Source organism: Neltuma alba, unplaced genomic scaffold, assembly GCF_004799145.2.
Source record: "Neltuma alba isolate B1F8T4 unplaced genomic scaffold, ASM479914v2 tig00003610_pilon, whole genome shotgun sequence".
Classification (NCBI taxonomy): domain Eukaryota; kingdom Viridiplantae; phylum Streptophyta; class Magnoliopsida; order Fabales; family Fabaceae; genus Neltuma; species Neltuma alba.
The window spans coordinates 57,905-85,900 of NW_021633351.1; the positions used below are offsets into that span (position 1 = coordinate 57,905).

The 27,996-nt window shown below is 32.9% G+C and overlaps 4 protein-coding genes across 4 annotated transcripts; all 4 read left to right on the top strand.

Moving 5' to 3' along the window:
* The first annotated feature begins 956 nt into the window (after positions 1-956).
* On the top strand, positions 957-1,454 carry LOC114742012 (TMV resistance protein N-like). Its single transcript, XM_028930256.1, has one exon. It carries the CDS (start codon positions 957-959, stop codon positions 1,452-1,454), a length of 498 nt encoding a protein of 165 aa, XP_028786089.1.
* Positions 1,455-1,989: 535 nt separating this feature from the next.
* LOC114742003 (disease resistance-like protein DSC1) lies at positions 1,990-4,702 on the top strand. Its single transcript, XM_028930246.1, has 3 exons — positions 1,990-2,979; positions 3,086-3,379; positions 3,728-4,702. Exons 1-3 carry the CDS (start codon positions 1,990-1,992, stop codon positions 4,700-4,702), a joined length of 2,259 nt encoding a protein of 752 aa, XP_028786079.1.
* A 16,793-nt stretch (positions 4,703-21,495) lies between these two features.
* LOC114742004 (TMV resistance protein N-like) lies at positions 21,496-21,990 on the top strand. Its single transcript, XM_028930247.1, has one exon. The coding sequence runs from the start codon at positions 21,496-21,498 to the stop codon at positions 21,988-21,990; it is 495 nt and encodes a 164-aa protein (XP_028786080.1).
* A 528-nt stretch (positions 21,991-22,518) lies between these two features.
* Positions 22,519-25,694, top strand: LOC114742005 (protein SUPPRESSOR OF npr1-1, CONSTITUTIVE 1-like). The gene is made up of 3 exons (XM_028930249.1): positions 22,519-23,508; positions 23,614-23,907; positions 24,255-25,694. Exons 1-3 carry the CDS (start codon positions 22,519-22,521, stop codon positions 25,692-25,694), a joined length of 2,724 nt encoding a protein of 907 aa, XP_028786082.1.
* The last annotated feature ends 2,302 nt before the right edge of the window (positions 25,695-27,996 follow it).

Here is a 27,996-nt window from a genome sequence, read left to right on the forward strand (position 1 = left end):
AGTGGCACGATAAAAAGTGCTGAGTTATTTTATTTATTCATAAGGGTTATTTTATACAAAACATTATTTAACATCATTGCTCATAATGAGACATATGACTATTCATGAGGCTCCACCATTCTCACTGTCACGCGCAAGCCGTACTTATTCCTCCTTTTTTTTAACTCACAGGCACACCCTTCTCTACTCTAATGCTTATTAGCTCTGTCTTTCACGTTAAATGCTTTGATAATATACGTTACTCCTTCTATCCTAAATATAAGATTTTTATACTAGTGTGTATAAGGGTCTTATATTTAGGACAGAATGAATATTATTTTTTGAAGAAAATAAGTATTTGTTCAACCTTATATTTCAAGAGGGGAACACTAAACATGCAACACAAATAAGAGTAGAGGTGTAATTATAGTGCTTTATTAATTCAAATTTCATTAGGACATTTGACCGCAGGCGTTTGTATTTTCTTGGGAAATTTGATTTTCTTTTTCTTTTTGGACCAGCCCTTAGAAAACTAGATTAAAGCTTTGGGTGAAGGTCTCAGAGATATTTGATCAGCATTTCGGAGAAAGTGTCAGTGGAATTTCCTTACCCTCTGTACCATGCTTTTCATTTAATGCGTCTTTTCCACACACTACTCTAATTCGGTTGGACCGCCTTTCTTTGAAATTTCAAATTTGAGAATCAGAGGCCACGTGAAACTTCTCAGAAGTCACACGTACGGAAGCTGTATTATAATAAATCTTTAAGAGTTAGCTTAGCTTTTATTTATAATTTATTATGATTATTTATTATTCAATTTGTTCCATCTTTCATTGACTTGGTTGACTCAATCTATTCCCCTAAAATCTTGTATATCTTCCTCTTAGGCCGATTTGTTTCCTATCGCCGACCATTCTTAGATCAGAATTGAAAGCAGTCCAAATTCTTTTTTGCATATCGTAGCCAAGCAATTTGATATGGCTTCATCTTCTTCCTCTGCTCCATCTTCTCAATCTCCAAAAAAGTATGATGTTTTTATTAGCTTCAGAGGTGAGGACACCCGCTTCAACTTCACAAGCCACCTTCATGAAGCTCTTCGCAGAAACCAAATAGATACATACATCGACTATAGACTTGAGAAAGGAGATGAGGTATGGCCGTCTCTTGAGAAAGCCATTAAAGATTCAACTATGTCCCTTGTGATCTTCTCAGAAAACTATGGATCTTCCACGTGGTGCCTGAAGGAGCTTGCAAAAATATTAGAGTGCTCCAAAAATGATCAGGGTCACTTCGTTATGCCAGTGTTCTATAAAGTAGATCCTTCACATGTCAGGAAGAGATCTGGGAGTTATCAGAAAGCATTTGAAGAACATAAGCTCAAAAGAAACATCAACGAGGAACAACTGAATATGTGGGGGGAGGCTCTTACTGATGCTGCCAATTTATCTGGTTGGCATTGCAGCTTCGATAGGTAACTACATATTTATGATCTTCCTCTTATCATTTTCTTCCATGTCTGGGGGCTAAATTAAGTCAATCTTTGACGCATTTAATGGAAGTTACGCTGATGATCATGAAGAGAATAGCTTCTCTTTTACACTAGTATGGTTAACCAGTCCACCGGGTCCATCAACTTTACTGTTGTGATATTTTGATCTAAAATCCTTGTCTCACTATGGTAATGACGATGCATTCTTAGCCATAAGATGAAGCTGGAATTTCATATATATCTAGTTATGTCATCTAATATAAGTAATATTTCTTAAAAAATATTATAACAAATTTTAAAAATTGGCAAATCTTCATAGTTATATATGTCATTAGGAATAGTGCAAAATTTGAAATGAACAGATAATGTGGTATTAAATTTGGTGCCTCTTTATTTTTTCAATGGTGTGTAGGGATGAAGCGGAGCTAATTAAAGAAATAGTGAATCGTGTCATACAAAAGTTGGGCCCTAGATATCAAAGTGAAGATTATCTAAGAGGCTTGATTGGAATTCACAAAAGAATGGCAGATGTACAATCGTTGTTGGACAAAGGTTCAAACAATGGTGGTTGCCAATTCATTGGAATTTGGGGCATGGGCGGTTTGGGCAAAACAACTTTTGCAAAAGCATTGTTTAACAAATTGCGTTTTACATATGAAGGGTCTTGCTTTTTGACTAATGTAAGGGAGAAATCAAAGAAACATGGGTTAGATGCTTTGAGGAAAGAACTTGTTTGGAGCTTATTAGGGGATAAAGAATCTCATATTGGCAATGCAATATATCCTTATACCATGAGTAGGTTAGGTCGGAAAAAAGTTTTCGTTGTGCTTGATGATGTTAATGATCATGAACAAATAGAAAATTTAGTTGGAAGACATGAATTTGGATCAGGTAGTAAAATCTTGATAACAACCAGAGATAGGCAAGTGTTTGCTGGTATAAAAGTGGTTGATATATATGTGCTTGAGGCTTTGAATCCTAATGAATCTTTTGATCTATTATCCATCAAAGCCTTTAAAAATGACTATGATGATATGAAGATAAGAAAGCTAGCAAATGAACTGACTCAATATGCAGATGGAAATCCATTGGCCCTAAAGGTCTTGGGCTCCTTCTTGAATGGCAAAAATCAAGAAGCATGGAAAAGCCAATTGGACAAGCTTCAAAAATTACCTTGCCGAGAAGTCAATGATATCCTCAGATTGAGCTTTGAAGGACTTGATGAGGAAGAGAAAAATATTGTCTTGCACGTCGCATGTTTTTTCAATTATTATTATGATGCTGAGGATGTAAAAAAATTGTTAGATGCATGTGGTTATTCAACTGAGATTGGATTGACGAGACTTGAAGATAAAGCTCTTTTAGATATTGATGGAGGAAAAATATGCATGCACAGTCTGATAAAACAAATGGGTAAACAAATTGTTCGTGAAGAATCATTAAAATATCCTACATGGTGCAACATATTTTGGATTTTCAAGAAAAGTTCTGAAATATTGAAAAAAAATATGGTAAGTGTGAAATTTATACATTTATTTATTAAAAAGATTGTTGAATTCCAAATTCCTATTTGATTTATATAATTTTTTATTACTATTATTATTTTTTGTTTGTTAGGGAAGTATTGAAGGCATGATTATGAACCTTTCAGAAGTTGAAGAGACGCGCGTAATTATTAAAGCATTTCGTTCAATGCCCAATCTAAAGTTTCTTAGGGTTTATGGAAATTTAAATGTTCAGCTTAGGAACAAGCTAAATGCTTCTGGTATGATGTTTTTGTCAAGAAACCTCATGCTATTGGATTGGGTGGGATGCCCTTTAAAGACCTTGCCGACAACATTCAAGGTTGAAAATCTTGTTGAAATAAACATGCGTTACAGCAAATTGACAAAACTTTGGGATGGAGAGCAGGTAAATTTTATATTTTTTTCTTTGAAAATATTATTAATGCACTAGTTGAAAATTTTTATTATGTGCCTTTTCTTTAGTCTTAATTATTTGTAAGCTTTTACCTATGGGTGATTAAAGACTCTTAAAAAATTCAATGAAAGAATGACAGCACCCATTCTGAAAATGCATTTGTATTTCACCATCACCCAAATATTTATAAAGATTACTGATTAAGTGTAATTTTAGAAAGTTGTAAAACCTTTCGGCATTAATAAGTAATTTTTTAGTAAAACTATTAAAAAAGGATAAGAGAGAGTAATTATTTTCATTTTTGCCACTAATCTTACCATGGATTTTTTTTTTTTACAGAATCTCGTGAATTTAAGCAAAATCAATCTTAGTGGATCAGAAGACTTGATTGAGCTCCCAAATTTTTCCAAGGCCATACATCTTGCAGAAGTTGATCTCATTTGTTGTAGAAAATTGCAGAATGTTCATCCATCTATTTTATCTCTTCATAGCCTCCATTGTTTATTGCTAATAGATTGCAAAGCTCTTACTAGCCTTACCAGCAACACCCATCTCAAATCACTGGGGAAACTCAGCTTGGCGGGATGCTCAGGACTGAGTGAATTTTCGGTGACCTCAGAAAAACAATTGTTTCTCTGGGTGTGTGACGCAACCATCAATGGTGAGTTGTGCTCATCAAGCGGACATCTCAGCAAAATTAACCTTGTGCGTCTACAAAGATGCGAAGGTGTGACAAGTCTCCACAAATTGGTTGACATGCGCACCCTTGGAAGCCTTGATGCTGATTATTGTAATAAGTTAGCATCAAATCTGTGTTCCAAATTTGATGAGATGCGTGCTTTGCACTTTCTACGGCTGACTAATTGTAGTGAATTATATGAAGTTCCTGACAACATCAGCTTGTTGGCGTCATTACGTCAGTTAGATCTCTCAGGGAGTAATATAGAGACCTTGCCTTTAAGCATCAAACATCTTTCAAGCCTGCGAAGTCTCACCCTAAATGGATGCAAAAGGCTTCTGTCTCTACCACAACTCCCTCCCTCTATCTCACTACTGCACGTCAATGACTGCCTGTCCCTTGAGACTTTACATTTACCTTTAATGACTGAAGATAGAGAAGGAGATGAATTTTCTCCTGAAAAATTCAGTCTCATAAATTGCATGAAGTTGGATGGGCAGTCAATCAAAGCTGTTGAGGCCAGTGTGCTACTTGCCATAAATAACAACAAAGCCATTTATTTCTGGGCTAAATGGAATATCCGGGAAAAAGAGTTGCAGAGTGGGTCATGTATAGGACTACACAGTCTTTCCTGACTGTGGATCTCAGTTCGATTCCACAACCTTGGGATGGCGCTTTCATTTTTTGCGCCGTCATTTCTGGATCATCACGGTGGACAAATATTATAGCCGAATTGTTTATTGATGGTCAACATGCTTCCACGTTTGAGCACTACTCTCTCGGTGAGTCCCTGTTATCAGATCATGTTGTTCTTTGGTATGCTCAAAGGCAGTGTCGAGAAGTACAAAGGAAAATTGAAGAAAAGAAAATAGAAGCCCAAAGCAACACTTATCATCCATTGCTTCAATTTGAATTCGCACCTTATGATGATGAAACAACAGTAGAGATCAAAGAGTGGGGGGTGTGCCCGACATCTGCAGTTGAATATCAAAATTACATCAAACAAATTCAATTGGAATTATTGCATTGCAAATCGGCCTCTCGAAAGCGCAAATATCACAGCTTACTTCGATGAATTTCAAGAAATTGTTTTTGAGTTTTACAGCTCTCAAGTTCAATTCATCTGCCCACTACTTCAACTTTATATATCACTCTCGCGCCTCGACCTCAAAATGGTATGCTCTGGTTTTAACTACTAGTGATAGAAATGCTTTTTTCTTGTTTTTAAATAATTTGTACGTTCTGATTACCACATCATTAAGTTGTACCATTGGCATTCATATGATTAATTTAACATTTTTGAAGAACTGGATTCAACTGATGGACATTAAGCTGACTATCTCTTACTTCTACTATGTCATAATCACGGGAAATTAATCGAGCAGATTGAGAAAGAAAAGGATTTATGGACATTGAGGAAGCCACTGAAGGAGCTTGCAAATATGAAGAATATGAGAAGAACAAGAAACAACAGGTTCGATCTTTGAACATTAATATCTGCTCATCTTTCTTTTTCAATCCCTGTCCCTTTGATGGCTGCAGGAATTTCCATCTCATTTGTGTGTGTGTGTGTGTATTCACAAGGCTGCATCCATTAAAGTCGTAAACTCATAATCAGCAGCCTGAAAAGTTTGATCTCGTTCAATTCATCCGATCATCTTCCTCTGAAAAAAAATTTTTTACCACAGTTTTGGAAATATTTGCGAACATGCAAAGTTGCCTTTAGTTAGGAATACCCTAAAAATTTGATTGAGGTTAACATTTGATAGCTGGGATTTAATATTGGACGGTAATTCGGAGTTCTTAATTTAATCAGGGTTGTTAGTTTAGTTTGCATAAGTTCCCGACGCATTTAGCTTCACATCTAAGAATGAAGTTATTAACACCGAAGCAGAGCCTGATCAAACGAGGAATGAATCATTTGAGCCTCTGATCGCGGTTATAATTAATAGGGACAAGGATCGTTAAGAACATGAAACCAGTAAAAGCGAAGAAGATTCTGACTCGCCCAATACATGTCAGCTCATACACGTGGTGTCAGGGCCCCGGGCTGTGGCAGCCCCAATTTGTTGAGGTTTGTCCTTGCATTAATTTCTTTGGAGCCAATTTACATATCCCAAGCAATGTTTTAAAAGCCGAACCGGAAGTCAAACTGGAAAGATCAGCGGGTTATAGTCCAATCGGTCGAACCAGTCGGACCGTTTGGTCGGACCGGTAACGCAATAATTAATTTAAAACAATATTATATACATATAATTAATATATATATGAAAAATATTAAATTATTAATAATTTAGAAATGTATTTAAATGATCCAAAAATATAATAAAATCATTGAAGATGGACTAAAACCTTATATATATATTTAAATTTATGTATGTTTAAAATATTTAATAATATTAAAAATTATTAATTTATTCAAATCAAAAAATTATTTTAAAAGATAGAGCAGACATCAAAACAAAAAGGCTAGTGATTCATGGTTTTAATATCATAATATGTGAAATTTTCAATAAGATAATACTATATGGTTATAAATAGTCTAAAAATATATTAGGATATTTGAGGGGGTCAATTTTTTTTATTTTTCTAGTATTTTTTTGGTCAGGCTAAAAAACCGTCCGATTTTCTGAAAACCGTTCTAGTTCCCGATCCAACTCCGGTTTCTGACTTAATGACGACTCAACTCTGGTCCAATCCGGCTCAACTATATAAACGGTTTTTTGGTCCAAACCGAGCCGTTAACAGGTTCGGCTAACGGTTCAACCGGTCTGACCGTCCGATCCGATCCGGTTTTTAAATCATTGATCCCAAGTTAAGCATGCCAACGAAATCTTATACTACCTCTAATCTTTAATATAAGACTTCGTTTGACTTTAATTTTGGTCTTAAATATAAATCCTAATCTACTTTGTCTCTCATATTTATGTATTTTTTCTCAAGACAGTCCTTCTAATAGTAACAGTTCTAGCCAATATAATTGACTAACAAGGATATTTTAGAAAAGACAATATTTATTTATTATAAATAATTAACTTAATTTATTTCCTTAATCTATTCAACTTAGTCAGCTAGCTCTTATATTTAATATCAGAGGTGCGGTATGTTGTTGGTTTCAACTTCATCCACCGATTCTGTTCATTTGTTCAGTGCTTATTTTTGACAGATCCCTTGCCGGCTAAGCAGAGCAGAAGGGCTCATTGTTCAATCAATCAGCAATGCTTATAGTCCACTCTTCGTATAATTTTCTCTCTCTCTGCTCTCCGTTCTTCATTCGGTGCTGTCTTTTCCATTCAGTATGAAATGAACCAAAAAAGTTGTATTGACGACAATATGTGAAAACATTCATACATTTTGATTTCAAGGTTCAAGTCCATTTTCACCTGCAACTCTGTTCATTTTCGTCTGTTCCCTTGCATACCTCTGTCAAGGAGGATTTTCTTGGCCTAAAGGGCCTTTAGTCTTGGCTTACGATTTAAATGAGTCTCTTTCTGTAAGTATTCTGTTAATAACTATTCTTGTGTCTCTACTTCTGCTCTCTCTTCTTCGCAACGTCCGCAAAAAGAGAGAACTTATCTCTATTTTCAAAACAGAGTATTCCAACTGCGCGTATGCCGAAGCCCAAGTGAAGGCATAATAGTCTAATGAGAACCGAAATTCAACTTATTTAAACTTTCATTTTTATTAAAAAAAAAAAAAGAGGGAAAATGAGTGTGAATGTTTTACAACTCTTTGGGTTCCCTCGCCCCAATCCCACATCATGATTAAGGATTGGAGTTTCATCGCTTCTACGTCGTAAGGGCAGATCAAATTACTGAAGTTGCTGGGAAAGGCTTTGCGAATATCAAAGATGAATATCTCATCAGTTAATGAAGACATAAGAAGCTGATGGAAGAAAGTGCGACTTACAAATCTTAATTTTCTGAGACTACTCTATAATCCATTCGCATTTAGTGTATGCATTTGTTACTTGATGTAGCTTGTACTGGATGAAATATGATTTTGTTGGTTTTGAACAAACCCATGCGAAGACTTAATTATAATATTAAATGTTCCTATACACCCATATCTTGATCTTTTAAGTTGAGATGTTTTTATTATATCCCCCAATTAGTAATACATCTTCCCCGTGTTGCTTGAAGGAGCTTAGAGTGCTCCAAAAATAAAGGTCACCTTGTTACGCCAGTGTTCTATAGAGTAGATCCTTCACATGTGAGAAAGCAATCTGAGAGTTATCAGAAAGCATTTGCAGAACTTGAGCACAAAAGCATCACCCAGCAACAACTGCAAAAGTGGTGGGAGGCTCTCACTCATGCTGCCAATTTAATTATCTGGTTGAGATTGTGGCTTGGATAGGAAACTATATATATATATGCTTAATTATGATTGATCTTTCTCTTATCGTGTTCTTCCATGCTTATAGGGCTAAATTAAATAAAAACTAATTCTTCAACTGTTATACATTACAATTAAAATTAAAAACAACCGGACCCAGACTCCATTCAATACACATGGATATTATTTCTACATCATTTTCTAAGAGACAACAATTTATATATCACATGTTAAGCATGTCAATGAAATTAAATCTTATATTTTGTTAGTCTCAATCTCATCCCCCGATTCTGTGCATTCAGTTGTTTTCTACTTATTTTGGAAACCAGAAGGGCTCATTGTTCAATCAATCAGCAATGCTCATAATAGTCCACTCTTCTTATATTATTTCGATGTTCTTTCTGTAGAATCAGAAGAACGTTTCCTTCCTGATGCTGCACTACTATAAAAAAAAATTCATTTTCGTACCGTATTTCGTACGGATCAGACGAGTATGAAGCTGTATATTCGTTACTTCCTCATAATTGTCTGTTACATAACAGATGAATCTATATAACTCCTATCTATATTTTTTCAATCAATGTCTCTCTCTAAGCAGATGAAAATGAGTTTCTAGAACAGACAAATATTGCATAATTTGTAGTAGGGCTACACATGTCACAGCTGGAGGCTTTGCAAAAAGCTGATATAGTGATGTGCTTGTTCAAAGTAAAATAAAGTAAAAGTTATAGCTTGCTTTTGAAAATAAGTGACAAACAGAACTACTGAACCTGTGAGGAAACCGAGCATTTTCAAGAATATTCCATCACTTCCAAGTTCATATGGCGAATTAAATGTTTTTGTATGTATTCATTACTTTTGCCTCTTGCTCTAATGTTTTGGTGCTTTTTCTCTCTAACAGGCATCATTTCTTTCATCAAATGGCTTAAGAGGGAGTGATCTCTTCTTGCATTACTCTTTCAGTAAGAATTTCTTAGCACAAAGGGTCTTTAAATTATGTATATTTGATGGTGGCAAAGTTGAAAACCTAGTTAATTTTAAATATAAATTAATAAGTTTTAAGATTTTCTTTGGCACGACATTGATTTATAAATAAATCTAAAATAGTGGTTAATTTACTTAAATCTTGTTGAGAATATTACAGTGTAAGCAAACTAAGGTCACCGGCCTCTCATTTCGTATTAACTATAATTTTCTTTGAATATTCTTCACATGACCTTGAAGGACTTGGATTCGTGCCTACTTATTATATCTTCCCTATTCTTGGTGCGTGACTAATTTCAGTTCAAGAGTATAATAGGTATATATAATGGGCCATCATGCATTTATTAAATCTGAATCATTTCTAGTTTTTTATTAATTAAGCTTTGGGCGAAGGCCTTAAGAAATTCGGGAGGAAGTCTCAACGTAGTTTCCTAATTATGCGTTAAAGCTTTTTCGGAAGTTACACGGAAAAGGCGAAGCCTGCAAAATTTAGCTTTGCTTTTAGTCATCTCATTCGATGTAGAGCAAGTCACAGCAGGAGGCTTGGCAAAAACTGATAGGCTTTAATTTGGATTTAAGTGTTTCAGGTGGATTTTATTAGGATTCCTCCTAAGACGTAGAGGATTTTATACATTTCCGCTTCTTCAGTCATCAAGGCAGCACCATTGCTAATTCAAGTTTTGCTATTTGCATAGTCTGATCATGTGAGGCTAAGTCTATTATTTGAATTGAAGAGGTCTGATAGTAGCTGGACATGATCGAAGGATGATGTAAGCTGGCACAAGCCTTTTCTTTTTAAATTGTCTTTTTGACCCTTCAATTAATTGTAATTTTCTGTAAAATACGGTAGCTCAAACTAATGTGTGTATACCTTAGGTATTGTTTGGTACGAGGGAAATGAAAAAGAGGGGAGAGAAAGGAAAATTTTAATGAGCTCTATATAAAAAATTGGAGAAGTGGGGTTTTGAAATTTTAATAAAGAGAAAAGTAATATAAAAGAGTAATAAAAAGTAATTAAAAGTTTTTAACCTCACTTTTTTAATTTTTAAAATCAAGCTCATTAAATTTTTTCCTCCCCCCTCCTTCTCTCATTCTTCCTCATACCAAACAGACCCTAAGGAAATTTGATTAAGCATTGGGCAATTTTCTTTCTCTCTGCTCTCCGTTTTTTCATTTGATGCTGTCTTTTCCATTCAGTATGAAATGAACAAAAAGTTGCATTAACGTCTGACGACCGTATGTGAAAAGCATCTATACATTTTGACTATGCTCTATCATTTTCATCAAATGGCTCGAGGGAGACTAACCCTTGTAGGATATGATTAAAAATCAAGTAACTATAAAGATTTATGAAATAGTTTTCCCTAAATCTTAACCACAGAGTATTGAGATGTGAGGATCATAAGTGTTGGCCAAAAAAAATGAAAGAGAAATAATTCATAATCAGGAAGATACTAATTGGAGAGTTTTTTTTTTTTTTTTCCAATGTTCAGATTGAGAACATAAATAAAAGAAAGTTTTAAGTAACAACTTGAAAGAGGCCCATCCCCTCGGGCAAATGGTATGCGTACCATTCCATGAAGTTTCACAGACATAATTCCATTGACTTGGTTGCCTGAATCAACGCCAAGACCACCTTAATTATCTTCCCCTATAGCAGTGTTCATTTTTTTATAAATTTATCCTGTGTAAGCAACATCATTTTGTATATTAGTGATATGCAGCCTATGCATTCAAATTGTAAGTGCTGATTCTACTTGTCTTCCTCTCCATCTCCCATTTTCAGGCTTGTGGCCTTTTTGAATAATTACATAAATAAAAGTTAAGAAATTAAACGAAAGTAGGCCATTTGACATCAGGGAATGCATTATCATATAACGAAATGGGGAGCAAGAAGTGAGAGGCAGAACAGAGCCTAGAGTTTCTTCGAGCAAAAAAAAAAAATCTAAAAAAGAAGGCAAAAAAAAAAAAACGATGCATGTTCTCTCTCTGTTTTTTTTTTTTTTTTTAAATTGCCTTTCCGAAAAGTTACGACACATTTTCTTCAATGAATGAGTGTATTTGACTACTCTCCATGTCTCTAAACATAGGTCCTAGTTTTTAGATTTGTTTTGGCTCCGTATAATGTCTCGAAAGGGAAACAAGTGATAAAATTGAAAGATTGGTAGCAAACAAGTGGTCTAAATGAAGTGCTTGCAATTTCATCCTCACTCAGAAGCCTGCAAGCTTGACGATGCACAGGAAACTGAAAAATAAAAGCCAAAGAGCAATATCAAAGCTTAAAGACACAAAGGTTGAAAACATCATTTTCTGCTATAAAGTAATTTCAATCCTCATTCCGTGTTTATTGCTCACACCATCCTCTACGCGCAATTGACTTGCTTTTTGGGTTGACTCCGGTATATACTTTTAAAATATATCAACTAATTTTAATTGATTCTAATTGTCATTACCCAAAATCTAAACCAAAAACTTAAAAATTTAGACACAAAAACCATCTAATCTTAGTGATTCATTAGCCTTGCCTAGGGGAAAAACACATCATTGTGCCCAATTCTAAATATAAGAATAGTGCAACAAATTTAGGAATATTACGAATACTAGTTAAATTAACTATTTATAATAAATGCATATTAGCTATTTTAAAATATCCCCTTCTAGTCATGACCTTAATGATGAATACAATAAATAGGGCTAGTTTGCCAAAAAAGGGAGGATAATTTAGGGAAAAAATTATAAATTTGAAAGATAAAAAGTAGATTAAATTTTATATATAAAACCAAAACAAATATTTCAACTAATTCTTATATTTAGGACAGAAGTAAGTACAATAACATGCACCTTATCTAAACAAGCCTTTTTCTGGTTTTTTTTTTAAATTTGCAAAAGCTAAACAAAATTCAAAAATGGAAATCAAACAAGCCCTTTAATGATGGCTTGTTTGATTAAAAAGGAGAGGAAATGAAAGCTGATAATAATAAAAAATGTCAAAATTTGCACATTTGAATGTAAAAACTTTAATGCTTACTAGCTCTCCTCTGCATTTCATTTTAAAGGTTATACAAAATCTTACATATTATACATTATTATTGGTCGAGGAAAATAATTATTTATTCAATTTTATATCTCTAAAAGAGAAGACGCATCATATATGGTGGAACTCAAGAAAAGGAGTAGAAACACAAATGAGAGAGGCGTAATCATAGGGCTTTATTAAACCAAATTTCGTTAATTAGGAAATTTGATAGGCATATTTCCCTCCTTTGACGAGCCCTTGGGAAATTTGAGTAAGCTTTGGGTGAAGGTCACAGAGAAATTTGATCAGTATTTCGGTGAAAGTGTGGGGGCAATTTCCTTTCTCTCTGCATCGTGTTTTTTCATTTAATGCTGTCTTTGAAGTTTGAGATTCCAGAAGTCATCCGGAAGCTAACTTTTTGTAAATTAAATAATTTATATTTATAATTATTTACTATATTTGATTCTAATTATAAGAGCCAGTTGACTAATTTGAGAAAATTAAGAAAAGAAATTAAATTAGTTATTAGTAATAAATAGGTATTATCTTTCCTAAAATATCCTTACTAATCAAATATATTGACTAAAACTATAATTATTAGAAAGACTATTTTGAAAAAAATTGAGTAAATGTGATAGACAAAATGGATTAAGATCTTATATTTAGGACCAGCATAAAAATTAAACAGGATCTTATATTAAGGTTTGGAAGTAGTATTATTCAGTATGTTCCATTTTCATTGACTCGGTTGACTCAGTCTACTCCATTAAATCATTCTGGGATCGGAATTAAAAGTAGTCCCAATTTTATCTTTTTTGCGCATCGTAACAAAACAATCTAAAATAAATGAGAATAACATAATAACCCATTCTATATATAAGTTTTATTTTTTTAAAAAAATCTAATTCAAAATATAAGTTTCATTTTTTAGTTTGTCTAAGTATTTATTTTTTTCTATTTTGCCTTAGTTGACTGTATTTAATATTCCTTCTCTCTCATTAATATTATCTTCATATATTTTTATCATTTTTTATTTATTATCTTTCTCATTTGCTCTCTTAATAAATAAAAACTAATTTGAAAAAAGGAACACATTTCTGACCCATTATTTCTTTTAACTAATTTTAACTACCAGTACATTAAACATGATTCGATTATTTGAAACTTATACATAAGGTTAGAGGGAGTACATTCATGTAAAATAATAATATCTTATAAATAATAATAAAAAAAGACTTCTCTTTTCCTTTTAAATAAGAATTAGGAAAAATCTTAATAAAATCTAACTGAAATATCTGAATTCAAATTAAGGTCTATACTTTTAATAAATTTCTAATCAGGCTGTCAGTCTTAATTTATAATTTCTAAATGTTGTCAAATGTTAAATGACTAAACTGGCTCTCTTTTATCACAAAGAAAAATTGATTATTTTATTCTTTAAGTAATCTCTCATCTCTTACTATTATTTTTTTAGGACTGAAAAATAATAGAACTGATTTTATAGCGTTTAAAATTTGTTTGTACAGCTGAGCTTCAAAAATATTCTAATAAAATATCTTAAATTACAACATAAATAGTCTTGAAATAAATATTTTTTATTTTCTGTTTGTAGATATTTATTTTAAGACCTTAAAATATTTTAATTAGATAAAATATTTAATATTATATTCTTATAATTTACACTAGTTTTATTTACTTAACTAAACGGTGGATTCACAAAATAAAAAAAATCTTTTATTTTATTCTGTTGTGAAATATTATTTATATCAATTACAAATATTTTTTAAACAGAATATTTTATTTTATATATATATATTTAAAGGGCACTTATATTGTGATTTAAAGTATTTTTGAAGATTTTACTTATACACATAAAAAATTTAAACACCGTTAAAATTACTTATGTTTCTTTAGTCTCAAAAAATAATCATAAGATATGAAGAAAAACTACTTGAAAGGATAAAATAATCTAATCTATTCTTCTTTATAATAAAACAAATACATTCTGATAATTTAGTAACATTCAGAAATCTCTAATGAGGCCGCATGGCCTATTAGAAATTTATTAAAAGTATATGCTTTAATTTGAATTTAAGTATTTTTGATGGATTTTATTAGGATTCTCCCTAAGATTTAGAGGATTTTATACATTTCCACTTCTTCAATCTTTCTTTTGGTCTTTTCATCAAACCTTAATAATGTCATAAGTAGGATTGATTTTTATATCACTCAATTTTTTTTTTCCATAAAAGGTCAATTTTATCTCAAAAGGGTACAAATACTCCCTACATCCTTTTTTTTTTTAATATCTAAAATAGTTAGGGGAACTAGATGACGGGATATTGATCTGACTTTTTCTAAGGCTGCCTCTCCATATTTTTTAATACCCAGAGAATTCGAAGTTTAGACAGTTAACTTCTTATCATACATTAGTTTTGCAATTTTTAATGTTTTTAAAGAAATAGTAAAACAATTCAGACTGTACGGGCTAATCATTGGCTAAACGCCTCTCATGATCAATTTAAAAAATTATTTTTACGTTTTATGAATGATAATTCTTCTCACAAATCAGAACAAGCTATCTAATTGTGTGTGAACTTTCTAATTTAATCACGTTTCACCATTCTGACTGTCACGCCCAATCCGTACCTTATCGCGTGTTTATTACACACACTCACGCCAACCACTACACGCAACTGACTTGGTTTTTGGTTTATTATAAGAGGAGAGGAAATGAGGGCTACTAATAAATATGATTAAAAATTGTCAAGACTTGCAGTTTTGGAATGTTAAAACTCAAATGCTTAATAGCTCTGGCTTTCACTTTAAATGTTTTGATAATATATGTCATTAATTTTTGAAGAAAATAATTATTTGTCCAATCTTATATTTTTAAAGGCGAAGACTAAACATGCAACACAAATAAGAGAGGTGTAATATAATCAAGTGCTTTATTAAACCAAATTTCATTAGGATATTTGACAGCAGGCGTTTATATTTTATCGGGAAATTTGATCAAGAACTAATTTCGGTGAAAGTGTGGGCGCAATATCCTTTCTCTCTGTATCGCGTTTTTTCGTTTAGTGCCGTCAATCCTTGTGAAGGTTCTCAGAAGTCACCCAGAAGCCAACTTTTTGTCAAGGTGTGTTTGGGTGACACCCCAAACCATGATTTGAGGAATAAATCACCTAAACACCCCCCAAAAATCAAAACCATGGTTTTGGGTCAAAACCATAGTTTTGACTCCAAAACCATGGTTTTGGAAAAAGCAAAAAAATTTTGCTTTTGGAGAGAAAAAAAGGAGAGTGTGAGAGTCTATATGATATGTATCTTGTTATTTTTTTTATAAACATATTTAATCTTATATTTTGTAAATATATATACATATTAATTATTTATTAATTATATTATCTTATGTATTATTAATTATGTTGGTAAAAAATATATTATTAACAATTTTATTCCTTCAAATTAAAATATATCATAAAATATATTTTTCTGTAATTATCATATTAACTTATGTCTTTTTTTAGTAATTTGTATATATAAAAAGTGCTTCTGATAACAACTATCCAAACACTCTCACTTCTCAGAATCACTTTTTTACAAAATCTATTTTTCACAGAATCTATTCTCCAGAATCACTTTTCCAAACCACGGTTTGGTTTCATCCAAACGCACCCTCAGTCTTTAAAAATTGGCTCTGCTTTTATTTATTATAAATAAAAATGATATAAAAAGAAATTTAAAATTATAATATTTTAATTAAGACATCTAAGAGATCAAAATCGTAAAAGAGAAAATAATGTCTGATATGATATTTGATAGATTTAGTTAAATAATTAAAATATTCTCATATCAAAAAATTTTAGAAATCTATCAAATTACTTATATTCTTTCTTTATGTTAAATTTTGAAAAGACAGATAGATCGTCCTTATTATTGTTGTAATAAGTTTAACTACTCGTATAATAATTTTAACATGCAAAATACCAATTGACTTTCTACTTTAATTTATGCGGTTATGAGAGTGTAGTTTCAGTATTCTCACTGTCACGCGCCATCCGTACCTTACTCCTTCGTGCTTGTTGCTCACAGTCACACCATCCTCTACGCACAATTGACTTGCTTTCCGGGTTTATTACTGTTATTTCCAATGCTGCGGAGGGGAAAAACAAGAGAGGTGTAATCATAGTGCTTTTTAATAAAAGGAGAATTACAATCAAATTCTTTGAAAAAAAATAATTATTAAAAGGTCTCGATATAATAAAAAATATAACATTTATGACTTATTTTGTAATTTTTTTTCTTTTTATGGGACTTGGTTATAATTCTCCCTTTATCAAATCATATTTTATGAGGACATTTGACAGCAGGCGTATATATTTTCTTGGGAAATTTGATTTTCTTTTTCTTTTTGACCAGCCCTTAGAAAATTTGACCAGCTCTGGTATATCTGAGAGCTTCCTTCACAATTGCGAGGGATAATTGAAGAGAAGAGTACAGATTAGAGCACCACTAATCATGAAAAGTATAAAATTTATAATAAACCAAAGTATTAACAGATGAATGTCGAAATCAAACAAGAAAACTAAATCAAGGTTCGTATATATAAAGCTCCAATAATGGGAGATTCAACTTACCTCGTAATAAAGATTGATCTTTTCATCCCTTCACACCTCTAACCATCCATCTGTAATAAAACTCCCACTGAAATTACTTGTTCTTATTCTTTAGCTTTCTTTGGGGATCAATTGTTTTTCAAGTTCAGTTTTGAAATCAATGAAACTCCGCCCGACTGAAATGGGCTGAGTTAGTCAACATCTTCCAGATTTTCATTGCAAAGGACATAAAAGAAAGGTTTAACTAACTTCAGAGAGGCTCCTCTTTTGAAATATAATGTTGTGTTTGATTCCTTTGAAGTTTCGCAGTCATTATATATTCATTTTCCCTCTTTGATTTTGAGACCTATTCATTGTTTTTCACACAATGAGAGAGTGGCGAAGCTCGTTACAAAGTTGTCAATGTTTATATAACTGGGCTCTCTATATATTTTTTTTTCAAGTGTTGAAATTGTGGGAAAAAAAATTGTTGTAAATGTCATTAATAAAGTGGTGAAACTTATAGCAAATGTTGTTAATACTTAATATGTTAAAAGTGTAATAAATTATTTTGATCGAGATTTTTTGTTTGGATAGTTATCTTATACCACGAGTTCTTAATATTAGAATTAATTTGACTTTTAATTTGATCATAAATATAAGACACTAATTTATTTTGGCTCTCATATTTATTTATTTTTCTTTAAAGTAGTCCTTTTAATAGTTACACATGTTAAAAGTTTTATCATATGTTAAAGCTAACACATTTGATTATCAATGCTAGTTTAGAAAAACAAGATATATTTATTATAAATAATTAATCTAACAAGCTTTCTTAATATATTTAAATTAGTCAATTAGATTTTATATTAAGATGGGAGGAAGTATTTTATTTTCTAATGTTATAACAAATGGGTTTGGGTGACTCATTGGTCACCAAACATTTTTAGAACTAAATCCCACATGAACTATTTTGGCAAAAAAAAAAAAACACAAGAAAAAGTTGTTGCCGACACCGGTTGCCAGTGGCCTCACAGCTCTAGAGCTGTTAGTGAGGAGGGGGGTCATCATCGTTGAAGATTTAAAAATTATTTTTTAATTTTAATTATAAAACCTCGTTTATAATTTATAAATAAAATTTTATAATTAAAATCAGAAATAATAAATAAAAATATATAAGTTACCTATAATAAGCACCGGAGTATTAACATTCAAGCTAAAAAGAAATCCCTCCAGAAGGAGTCACATCCCTGTTTATGGCTTATGAGTTATGAGGCTCTTTACCATCAGCCTGTGTGTGTGGGCCTTGGAATATCTGGCACTTTGCCTTTGCTTTTCCCGCATTATATTACCTGTCGTTATTCAATAATTTGCCCCATAATAATGCATATGAGTAATTATTATTTTAGCCTCCACCAAAAGCCAACCAATCAACAGTGATCCTTGTCAATGTAAAGAGTATTTATGTGGAAATCAAATTATAATTTAAAAAGAAATTTTACAGCATATAAAATAATACATAAAAAAATTTATTTCAACTTACACAAAAATTACTTTTTAAAAATACCTTAGGATTTCAAACAATCTCTTAGAGCGTGTTTGGTATGCTGAAAATCTGGCTCCAGAAAAAAAAAATCAACAGTGACTTAGTGCATTTGGTTGGACAATCTTCCGGGAAGTAATTTTCCAGCGGCTCCTCCGTCTTTTGAAATATAATGTGGCGTTTGATTCCTTTCAAGTTTCGCAGTCGTTATGCATTCATTGTCTCACCTGTTTCTCTGCAGGGTTGTCATTGGTTATGATGAAGGAACTAACACGGCAGCCAAGCTAATCGTCGAGAAGAACCTTTCGACAGCATGGATAGGAGTGGGAAAATTATTTGGCCTACGCATAATTAAATTCAGACAGCCAATATAAAGAGTGTAGGAGCAGATGTCCACAGGAAGTTCTGTTACAAATTTTCACTACATATGAAGTTCAATAGAAGACGGTTATAACGTAGGACCGTCAAATATGATAAATATGATGAGGGGAAGATCACACAAACAAACATGTGATAGTTATAAAATGGACAGTTAAGTATGTTTAATCAGTACTTGACGGTTCTAACCAACTTAACTGTCACATATTATTACATTTTTTAATAAATAACAAATGAAACCAATATTTTACGGCTCTCATCTTAAAACCGTCAAATATACTACCTCCGTTTTTTAATATAAGACCTTGTTTGACTTTTATTTTAGTCATAAATATAAGGTTTCAATCTATTTTGTCTCTAATATTTTTGTATTTTTTTAAGGTAATCCTTCTAATAATGATAGTTATAATCAATATATTTGATTAGTAAAGATATTTTAGGAAAGACGACACGTATTTATTATAAATAACTAACTTAATTTATTTCTTTAATCTTCTCAAATTAGTCAACTAATTCTTATAATTAAGACCGGAGCTAGTAGTATTTTAAACGGTTCGTGATACCATCATTCCTCTTAAACTTCTGTGATTTCATATTTCGGAAATCGCTACGTTACTTCCATTCTATTTATACTCTGATCTCATCCCGAGCACCACTTCTCTATTATATTTTGTTCATTTTCAATTCTGCCGTTTCGACGGTCTCGTCACCAGGGCCATGTCGTCCAAGCAGCGGAGGACCGATGAAGCTTCCAGTACTAACAAACTGAAGTTTTGGTGAATGTCACCTGAGAGCTCCATGAGATTGTCCATGATATGCTAAAAAGTACACACTTAAGACCTGTCTGGAGCACTTTATAAGTAGCTTTTTAACCGTGATTTACAGAATACGAGACAAATATATAAAAAGAGTTTTGTCTCAATTTACGTAAAATATACTTATAAGGGTTTTTCACCGTCATCCAAATAAGCCCTTAGTCTTTTAACTTTATAAAGAGTTTCAATTTGATTCCTTAACTTTTAACAAGTATAATTTTAGTCATTTGATCCAAAAGCTGTTAATAAAAAATGATAACATAAAGATCTTAAATATCGATAAAATATTCTTAAATACTAATATATTAAGTTTAATTTTTAAAATATCATCTAAGCCTAATAATTTTAAGGTTAAAAAAATCAAATTTATGCTTTTTAAAATTTAAAAAACTAAAATAAAACTTCATATAAAATCAAAAAAGCCGTGTATTTTTTTTTTTTTTTGAGTTACAAGAAGGTGGACTCAACCCTGCAATACATACCACGCTTGCATGCATGCATACCACTCGGTGAAGCGGCACGTGGTAAAGCCATGTCCTATTCTGTTTTTTTTGTTATAAGATTCTTTTAACTAAATTATGTAATTTAAAAAACAGTTAAAATTAGTTAAAAAAATTAATACGTAGTAAATATAATTTTTTTAAAATATAACTCTATATATAAATGGGTAAATGTGATAAAGTAATAGTGAGATTAAAAAATGTATTAAATATATTAAATTAGAAATAAAATAGATAATAATATATTAAATGCTCAGAAAAATTTAAAGAGGATTTTAGAAAAAAGGCACAGACCTATCAAAAAATTAGATGTTATAATAATAAACGGAGGGTATTTTAGTCTTATTTTATTCATAACGGACATTCTATTCAAAAACATTACTACTATTTAACATCATTCCTCCAGATGAGACATCACTGTCTATGAAGCTTTTTACCAAAGCCATGTGCGTGGCCTTGGAATTTCCGGCACTTTGCTTTTGTTTTCGGCGTATTGTATGTCGTTATTCAATATTATTTTCAGACAAAAAGCATCCAATTGGGGGTGAGCTTTCCCCTTGTCACGTGCAATCCGTACCTTACTCCTCCGTGTCTTGTCTATAAGTCACAGTCACATCCTCCTCTACACGCAATTGACTTGCTTTTTGCTCTGTGAAGAGGAGAGGAAATGAGGGCTAATAATAAATATAATTAAAAATTGTCAAAACTTGCAGTTTTGAAATGTTAAAACTCTAATGCTTACTAGCTCCGGCTTTCACTTTAAATTTGTTGATAATACATGTCATTAATTTTCAATAAAATAAGTATTTGTTCAATCTTATATTTCTAGAGGCGAAGACTAAACATGCCACATAAATAAGAGTAGAGGTGTAATTATGGTGCTTTATTAAACCAAATTTCATTAGGACATTTGACCGCAGGCGTTTATATTTTCTTGGGAAATTTGATTTTCTTTTTCTTTTTGGATCATTCCTTAGAAAATTTGATTAAGCTTTCAACATTTCGGAGAAAGTGTCAGCGGAGTTTCCTTTCTCTCTGTAATATTTTCTTTCTGTGGGACCACCTTTCTTTGAAATCTATGATTATTTATTGTTCATTTTGTTCCATTTTCATTGACTTGGTTGACTCAATCTACTACACTAAAATCTTATATATCTTCCTCTTAGGCCGGTTTGTTTCCTATTACCAATCGTTCTTAGATCTGAACTGAAAGCACTCCCAATTCTCTCTTGCTTACCGTAGCAAAGCAATCTGATATGGCTTCATCTTCTTCCTCTGCTCCATCTTCTCAATCTCCAAAAAAATATGATGTTTTTATTAGCTTCAGAGGTGAGGACAACCGCTTCAATTTCACAAGCCACCTTCATGAAGCTCTTCGCACAAACCAAATAGATACATACATCGACTATAGACTTGAGAAGGGAGATGAGGTATGGCCGTCTCTTGAGAAAGCCATTAAAGATTCAACTCTGTTCCTTGTGATCTTCTCAGAAAACTATGCATCTTCCACGTGGTGCCTGAAGGAGCTTGCAAAAATATTCGAGTGCTCCAAAAATCAAGATCACCTTGTTATGCCGGTGTTCCATAGGGTGGATCCGTCACATGTGAGGAAGCAGTCTGGGAGTTACGAGAGAGCATTTGAAGAACATGAGCGCAAAATAAACATCAACAATCAACAACTGCAAAGGTGGAAGGAGGCTCTTACTCAAGCTGCCGGTTTGGCTGGTTGGCATTGTGGCTTCAATAGGTAACTACATATTTATGATCTTCCTCTTATCATTTTCTTCCATCCCTGGGGCTAAATTAAATCAATCTTTGAGGCATTTAATGGAAGTAACGCTGATGATCATAAAGAAAATAGCTTCTCTTGTACACTATGCTTAACCAGTCCACCGGGTCCATCAACTTTACCGTTATGATATTTTAATCTAAATCCCTATCTCACTATGGTAATGACGATGCATTCTTAGCCATACGATGAAGCTGGAATTTTATATATATCTAGTTATGTCATCTAATATAAGTAATATTTCTCAAAAAAATATTATAACAAATTTTAAAAATTGGCAAATCTTCATAGTTACATGTCATTAGGAATAGTTCAAAATTTGAAATGAACAGATAATGTGGTGTTAAATTTGGTGCCTCTTTATTTTTTCAATGGCGTGTAGGGATGAAGCGGAGCTAATTAAAGAAATAGTGGATAGTGTCATACAAAAGTTGGGTCGTAGGTATCAAATTGAAGATTATCTAGAAGGCTTGATTGGAATTCGCGAAGAATGGCAGATGTCAAATCATTGTTGGACAAAGGTTCAAAAATTGGTGGTTGCCAATTCATTGGAATTTGGGGGATGGGCGGTTTGGGCAAAACAACTCTTGCAAAAGCATTGTTTAACAAATTGCGTTTTAATTATGAAGGGTCTTGCCTTTTGACTAATGTAAGGGAAGAATCAAAGAGACATGGAATGGATGCTTTGAGGGAAAAAGTTGTTCGGGGGTTATTAGGGGATAAAGAATCTCACATTGGCAATGCAATATGTCCTTATACCGTCAGTAGGCTTGGTCGGAAAAAGGTTTTCATTGTGCTTGATGACGTTGATGATCTTACACATTTAGATAAGTTAGTTGGAAAACATGAATTTGGACCTGGTAGTAAAATCTTGATAACAACCAGAGATAAGCAAATACTTGGTAATGAAGTGGATGATATATATGTGCTTCGTGGTTTGAGTCCTTATGAAGCTTTTGATCTATTCTCCATCAATGCCTTTAGAAATTGCGATGTTGACCCAAAGATAAGAGAGCTAGCAGAAGAAGTGACTAAATATGCAGGTGGAAATCCATTGGCCCTAAAGGTTTTAGGCCGCCTCCTATGCGGCAAAAAGCAAGAAGCATGGAAAAGCCAATTGGACAAGCTTCAAAAATTACCTTGTCAAGAAGTCAATAAAATCCTTAGATTGAGCTTTGAAGGACTTGATGATGAGGAAGAGAAAAATATTGTCTTGCACGTCGCATGTTTTTTCAATCATGATTATGATGTTAAGGATGTAAAAAAATTGTTAGATGCATGCGGTTATTCAACTGAGATTGGATTGACAAGACTTGAAGAAAAAGCACTTTTAGATATTCATGGAGGAAAAATATGCATGCACAGTCTCATAAAACAAATGGGTAAACAAATTGTCCGTGAAGAATCATTAAAATATTCTACATGGTGCAACATATTTTGGATTTTCCAGAAAAGTTCTGAAATATTGAAGGAAAATATGGTAAGTGTGAAATTTGTATATTTATTTATTAAAAAGATTGTTGAATTCTAAATACTATTTGATTTATATAATTATTTATTACTATTATTATTTTTTGTTTGTTAGGGAAGTATTGAAGGCATGATTATGAACATTTCAGAAGTTGAAGAGACGCGCGTAATTATTAAAGCATTTCGTTCAATGCCCAATCTAAAATTTCTTAGGGTTTATGGAAATTTAAATGTTCAGCTTAGGAACAAGTTAAATGCTTCTGGCATGATGTTTTTGTCAAAAAACCTCATGCTATTGGATTGGGTGGGATGCCCTTTGAAGACCTTGCCGACAACAATCAAGGGTGAAAATCTTGTTGAAATAAACATGCCCTACAGCAAATTGACAAAACTTTGGGATGGAGAGCAGGTAAATTTTATATTTTTCTTTGAAAATATTATTAATGCACGAGTTGAAAAATTTTATTATGTGCCTTTTCTTTCGTCTTAATTATTTGTAAGCTTTTACCTATGGGGGTTTAAAAACTCTTAAAAAATTCAATGAAAGAATGACAGCACCCATTCTGAAAATGCGTTTGTATTTCACCATCACCCAAATATTTATAAAGATTACTGATTAAGTGTAATTTTAGAAAGTTGTAAAACCTTTCGACATTAATAAGTAATTTTTTAGTAAAACTATTAAAAAAGGATAAGAGAGAGTAATTATTTTCATTTTTGCCACTAATCTTACCATGGATTTTTTTTTTTTTACAGAATCTCGTGAATTTAAGCAAAATCAATCTTAGTGTATCAGAAGACTTGATTGAGCTCCCAAATTTTTCCAAGGCCATACATCTTGCAGAAGTTGATCTCAATTATTGTAGAAAATTGCAGAATGTTCATCCATCTATTTTATCTCTTCATAGCCTCCATTGTTTATCTCTAATAGATTGCAAAGCTCTTACTAGCCTTACCAGCAACACCCATCTCAAATCACTGGGGAAACTCAGCTTGGCGGGATGCTCAGGACTGAGTGAATTTTCGGTGACCTCAGAAAAACAATCGTTTCTCTGGGTGCGTGACGCAACCATCAATGGTGAGTTGTGCTCATCAAGCGGACATCTCAGCAAAATTGATCTTTTGCATCTACAAAGATGCGAAGGTGTGACAAGTCTCCACAAATTGGTTGACATGCGCACCCTTGGATACCTTGATGCTGATTATTGTAATAAGTTAGCATCAAATCTGTGTTCCAAATTTGATGAGATGCGTGCTTTGCACTTTCTACGGCTGACTAATTGTAGTGAATTATATGAAGTTCCTGACAACATCAGCTTGTTGGCGTCATTACGTCAGTTAGATCTCTCAGGGAGTAATATAGAGACCTTGCCTTTAAGCATCAAACATCTTTCAAGCCTGGAAGAACTCACCTTAAAAGGATGCAAAAGGCTTCTGTCTCTACCACAACTCCCTCCCTCTATCTTACTACTGCACGTCAATGACTGCCTGTCCCTTGAGACTTTACATTTACCTTTAATGAGTGAAGATAGAGAAGGAGATCAATTTTCTCCTGAAGAAATCAGTCTCATAAATTGCATGAAGTTGGATGGGCAGTCAATCAAAGCTGTTGAGGCCAGAGTGCTACTTGCCATAAATAACAACAAAGCCATTTATTTCTCGGCTAAAATGGAATATCCGGGAAGAAGAGTTGCAGAGTGGGTCATGTATAGGACTACACAGTCTTTCCTGACTGTGGATCTCAGTTCGATTCCACAACCTTGGGATGGCGCTTTCATTTTTTGCGCCGTCATTTCTGGATCATCACGGTGCCCATATATTACAGCCGAATTGTTTATTGATGGTCAACATGCTTCCACGTTTGAGCACTACTCTCTCGGTGAGTCCGTGTTATCAGATCACTCCCTGTTATCAGATCATGTTGTTCTTTGGTGCGATCAAGAGCCATGTCGAGAAGTACAAAGCAAAATTGAAGAAAAGAAAATAGAAGCCCAAAGCAACACTTCTTATCATCCATTGCTTCAATTTGAATTCGCAGCCTTTGATGATGATGAAACAACAGTAGAGATCAAAGAGTGGGGGGTGTGCCCGACATCTGCAGTTGAATATCAAAATTACATCAAACAAATTCAATTGGCATTATTGCATTGCAAATCGGCCTCTCGAAAGCGCAAATATCACAGCTTACTTCGATGAATTTCAAGAAATTGTTTTTGAGTTTTACAGCTCTCAAGTTCAATTCATCTGCCCACTACTTCAACTTTATATATCACTCTCGCGCCTCGACCTCAAAATGGTATGCTCTGGTTTTAACTACTAGTGATAGAAATGCTTTTTTCTTGCTTTTAAATAATTTGTACGTTCTGATTACCACATCATTAAGTTGTACCATTGGCATTCATATGATTAATTTAACATTTTTGAAGAACTGGATTCAACTGATGGACATTAAGCTGACTATCTCTTACTTCTACTATGTCATAATCACGGGAAATTAATCGAGCAGATTGAGAAAGAAAAGGATTTATGGACATTGAGGAAGCCACTGAAGGAGCTTGCAAATATGAAGAATATGAGAAGAACAAGAAACAACAGGTTCGATCTTTGAACATTAATATCTGCTCATCTTTCTTTTTCAATCCCTGTCCCTCTGATGGCTGCAGGAATTTCCATCTCATTTGTGTGTGTGTGTGTGTATTCACAAGGCTGCATCCATTAAAGTCGTAAACTCATAATCAGCAGCCTGAAAAGTTTGATCTCGTTCAATTCATCCGATCATCTTCCTCTGAAAAAAAATTTTTTACCACAGTTTTGGAAATATTTGCGAACATGCAAAGTTGCCTTTAGTTAGGAATACCCTAAAAATTTGATTGAGGTTAACATTTGATAGCTGGGATTTAATATTGGACGGTAATTCGGAGTTCGTAATTTAATCAGGGTTGTTAGTTTAGTTTGCATAAGTTCCCGACGCATTTAGCTTCACATCTAAGAATGAAGTTATTAACACCGAAGCAGAGCCTGATCAAATGAGGAATGAATCATTTGAGCCTCTGATCGCGGTTATAATTAATAGGGACAAGGATCGTTAAGAACATGAAACCAGTAAAAGCGAAGAAGATTCTGACTCGCCCAATACATGTCAGCTCATACACGTGGTGTCAGGGCCCCGGGCTGTGGCAGCCCCAATTTGTTGAGGTTTGTCCTTGCATTAATTTCTTTGGAGCCAATTTACATATCCCAAGCAATGTTTTAAAAGCCGAACCGGAAGTCAAACTGGAAAGATCAGCGGGTTATAGTCCAATCGGTCGAACCAGTCGGACCGTTTGGTCGGACCGGTAACGCAATAATTAATTTAAAACAATATTATATATATAATTAATATATATATATATATGAAAAATATTAAATTATTAATAATTTAGAAATGTATTTAAATGATCCAAAAATATAATAAAATCATAGAAGATGGACTAAAACCTTATATATATTTAAATTTATGTATGTTTAAAATATTTAATAATATTAAAAATTATTAATTTATTCAAATAAAAAAAATTATTTTAAAAGATAGAGCAGACATCAAAACAAAAAGGCTAGTGATTCATGGTTTTAATATCACAATATGTGAAATTTTCAATAAGATAATACTATATGGTTATAAATAGTCTAAAAATATATTAGGATATTTGAGGGGGTCAATTTTTTTATTTTTCTAGTATTTTTTTGGTCAGGCTAAAAAACCGTCCGATTTTCTGAAAACCGTTCCAGTTCCCGATCCAACTCCGGTTTCCGACTTAATGACGACTCAACTCTGGTCCAATCCGGCTCAACTATATAAATGGTTTTTCGGTCCAAACCGAGCCGTTAACAGGTTCGGCTAACGGTTCAACCGGTCCGACCGTCCGATCCGATCCGGTTTTTAAATCATTGATCCCAAGTTAAGCATGCCAACGAAATCTTATACTACCTCTAATCTTTAATATAAGACTTCGTTTGACTTTAATTTTGGTCTTAAATATAAATCCTAATCTACTTTGTCTCTCATATTTATGTATTTTTTCTCAAGACAGTCCTTCTAATAGTAACAGTTCTAGCCAATATAATTGACTAACAAGGATATTTTAGAAAAGACAATATTTATTTATTATAAATAACTAACTTAATTTATTTCCTTAATCTATTCAAATTAGTCAGCTAGCTCCTATATTTAATATCAGAGGTGCGGTATGTTGTTGGTTTCAATTTCATCCACCGATTCTGTTCATTTGTTCAGTGCTTATTTTTGACAGATCCCTTGCCGGCTAAGCAGAGCAGAAGGGCTCATTGTTCAATCAATCAGCAATGCTTATAGTCCACTCTTCGTATAATTTTCTCTCTCTCTGCTCTCCGTTCTTCATTCGGTGCTGTCTTTTCCATTCAGTATGAAATGAACAAAAAAAGTTGTATTGACGACAATATGTGAAAACATTCATACATTTTGATTTCAAGGTTCAAGTCC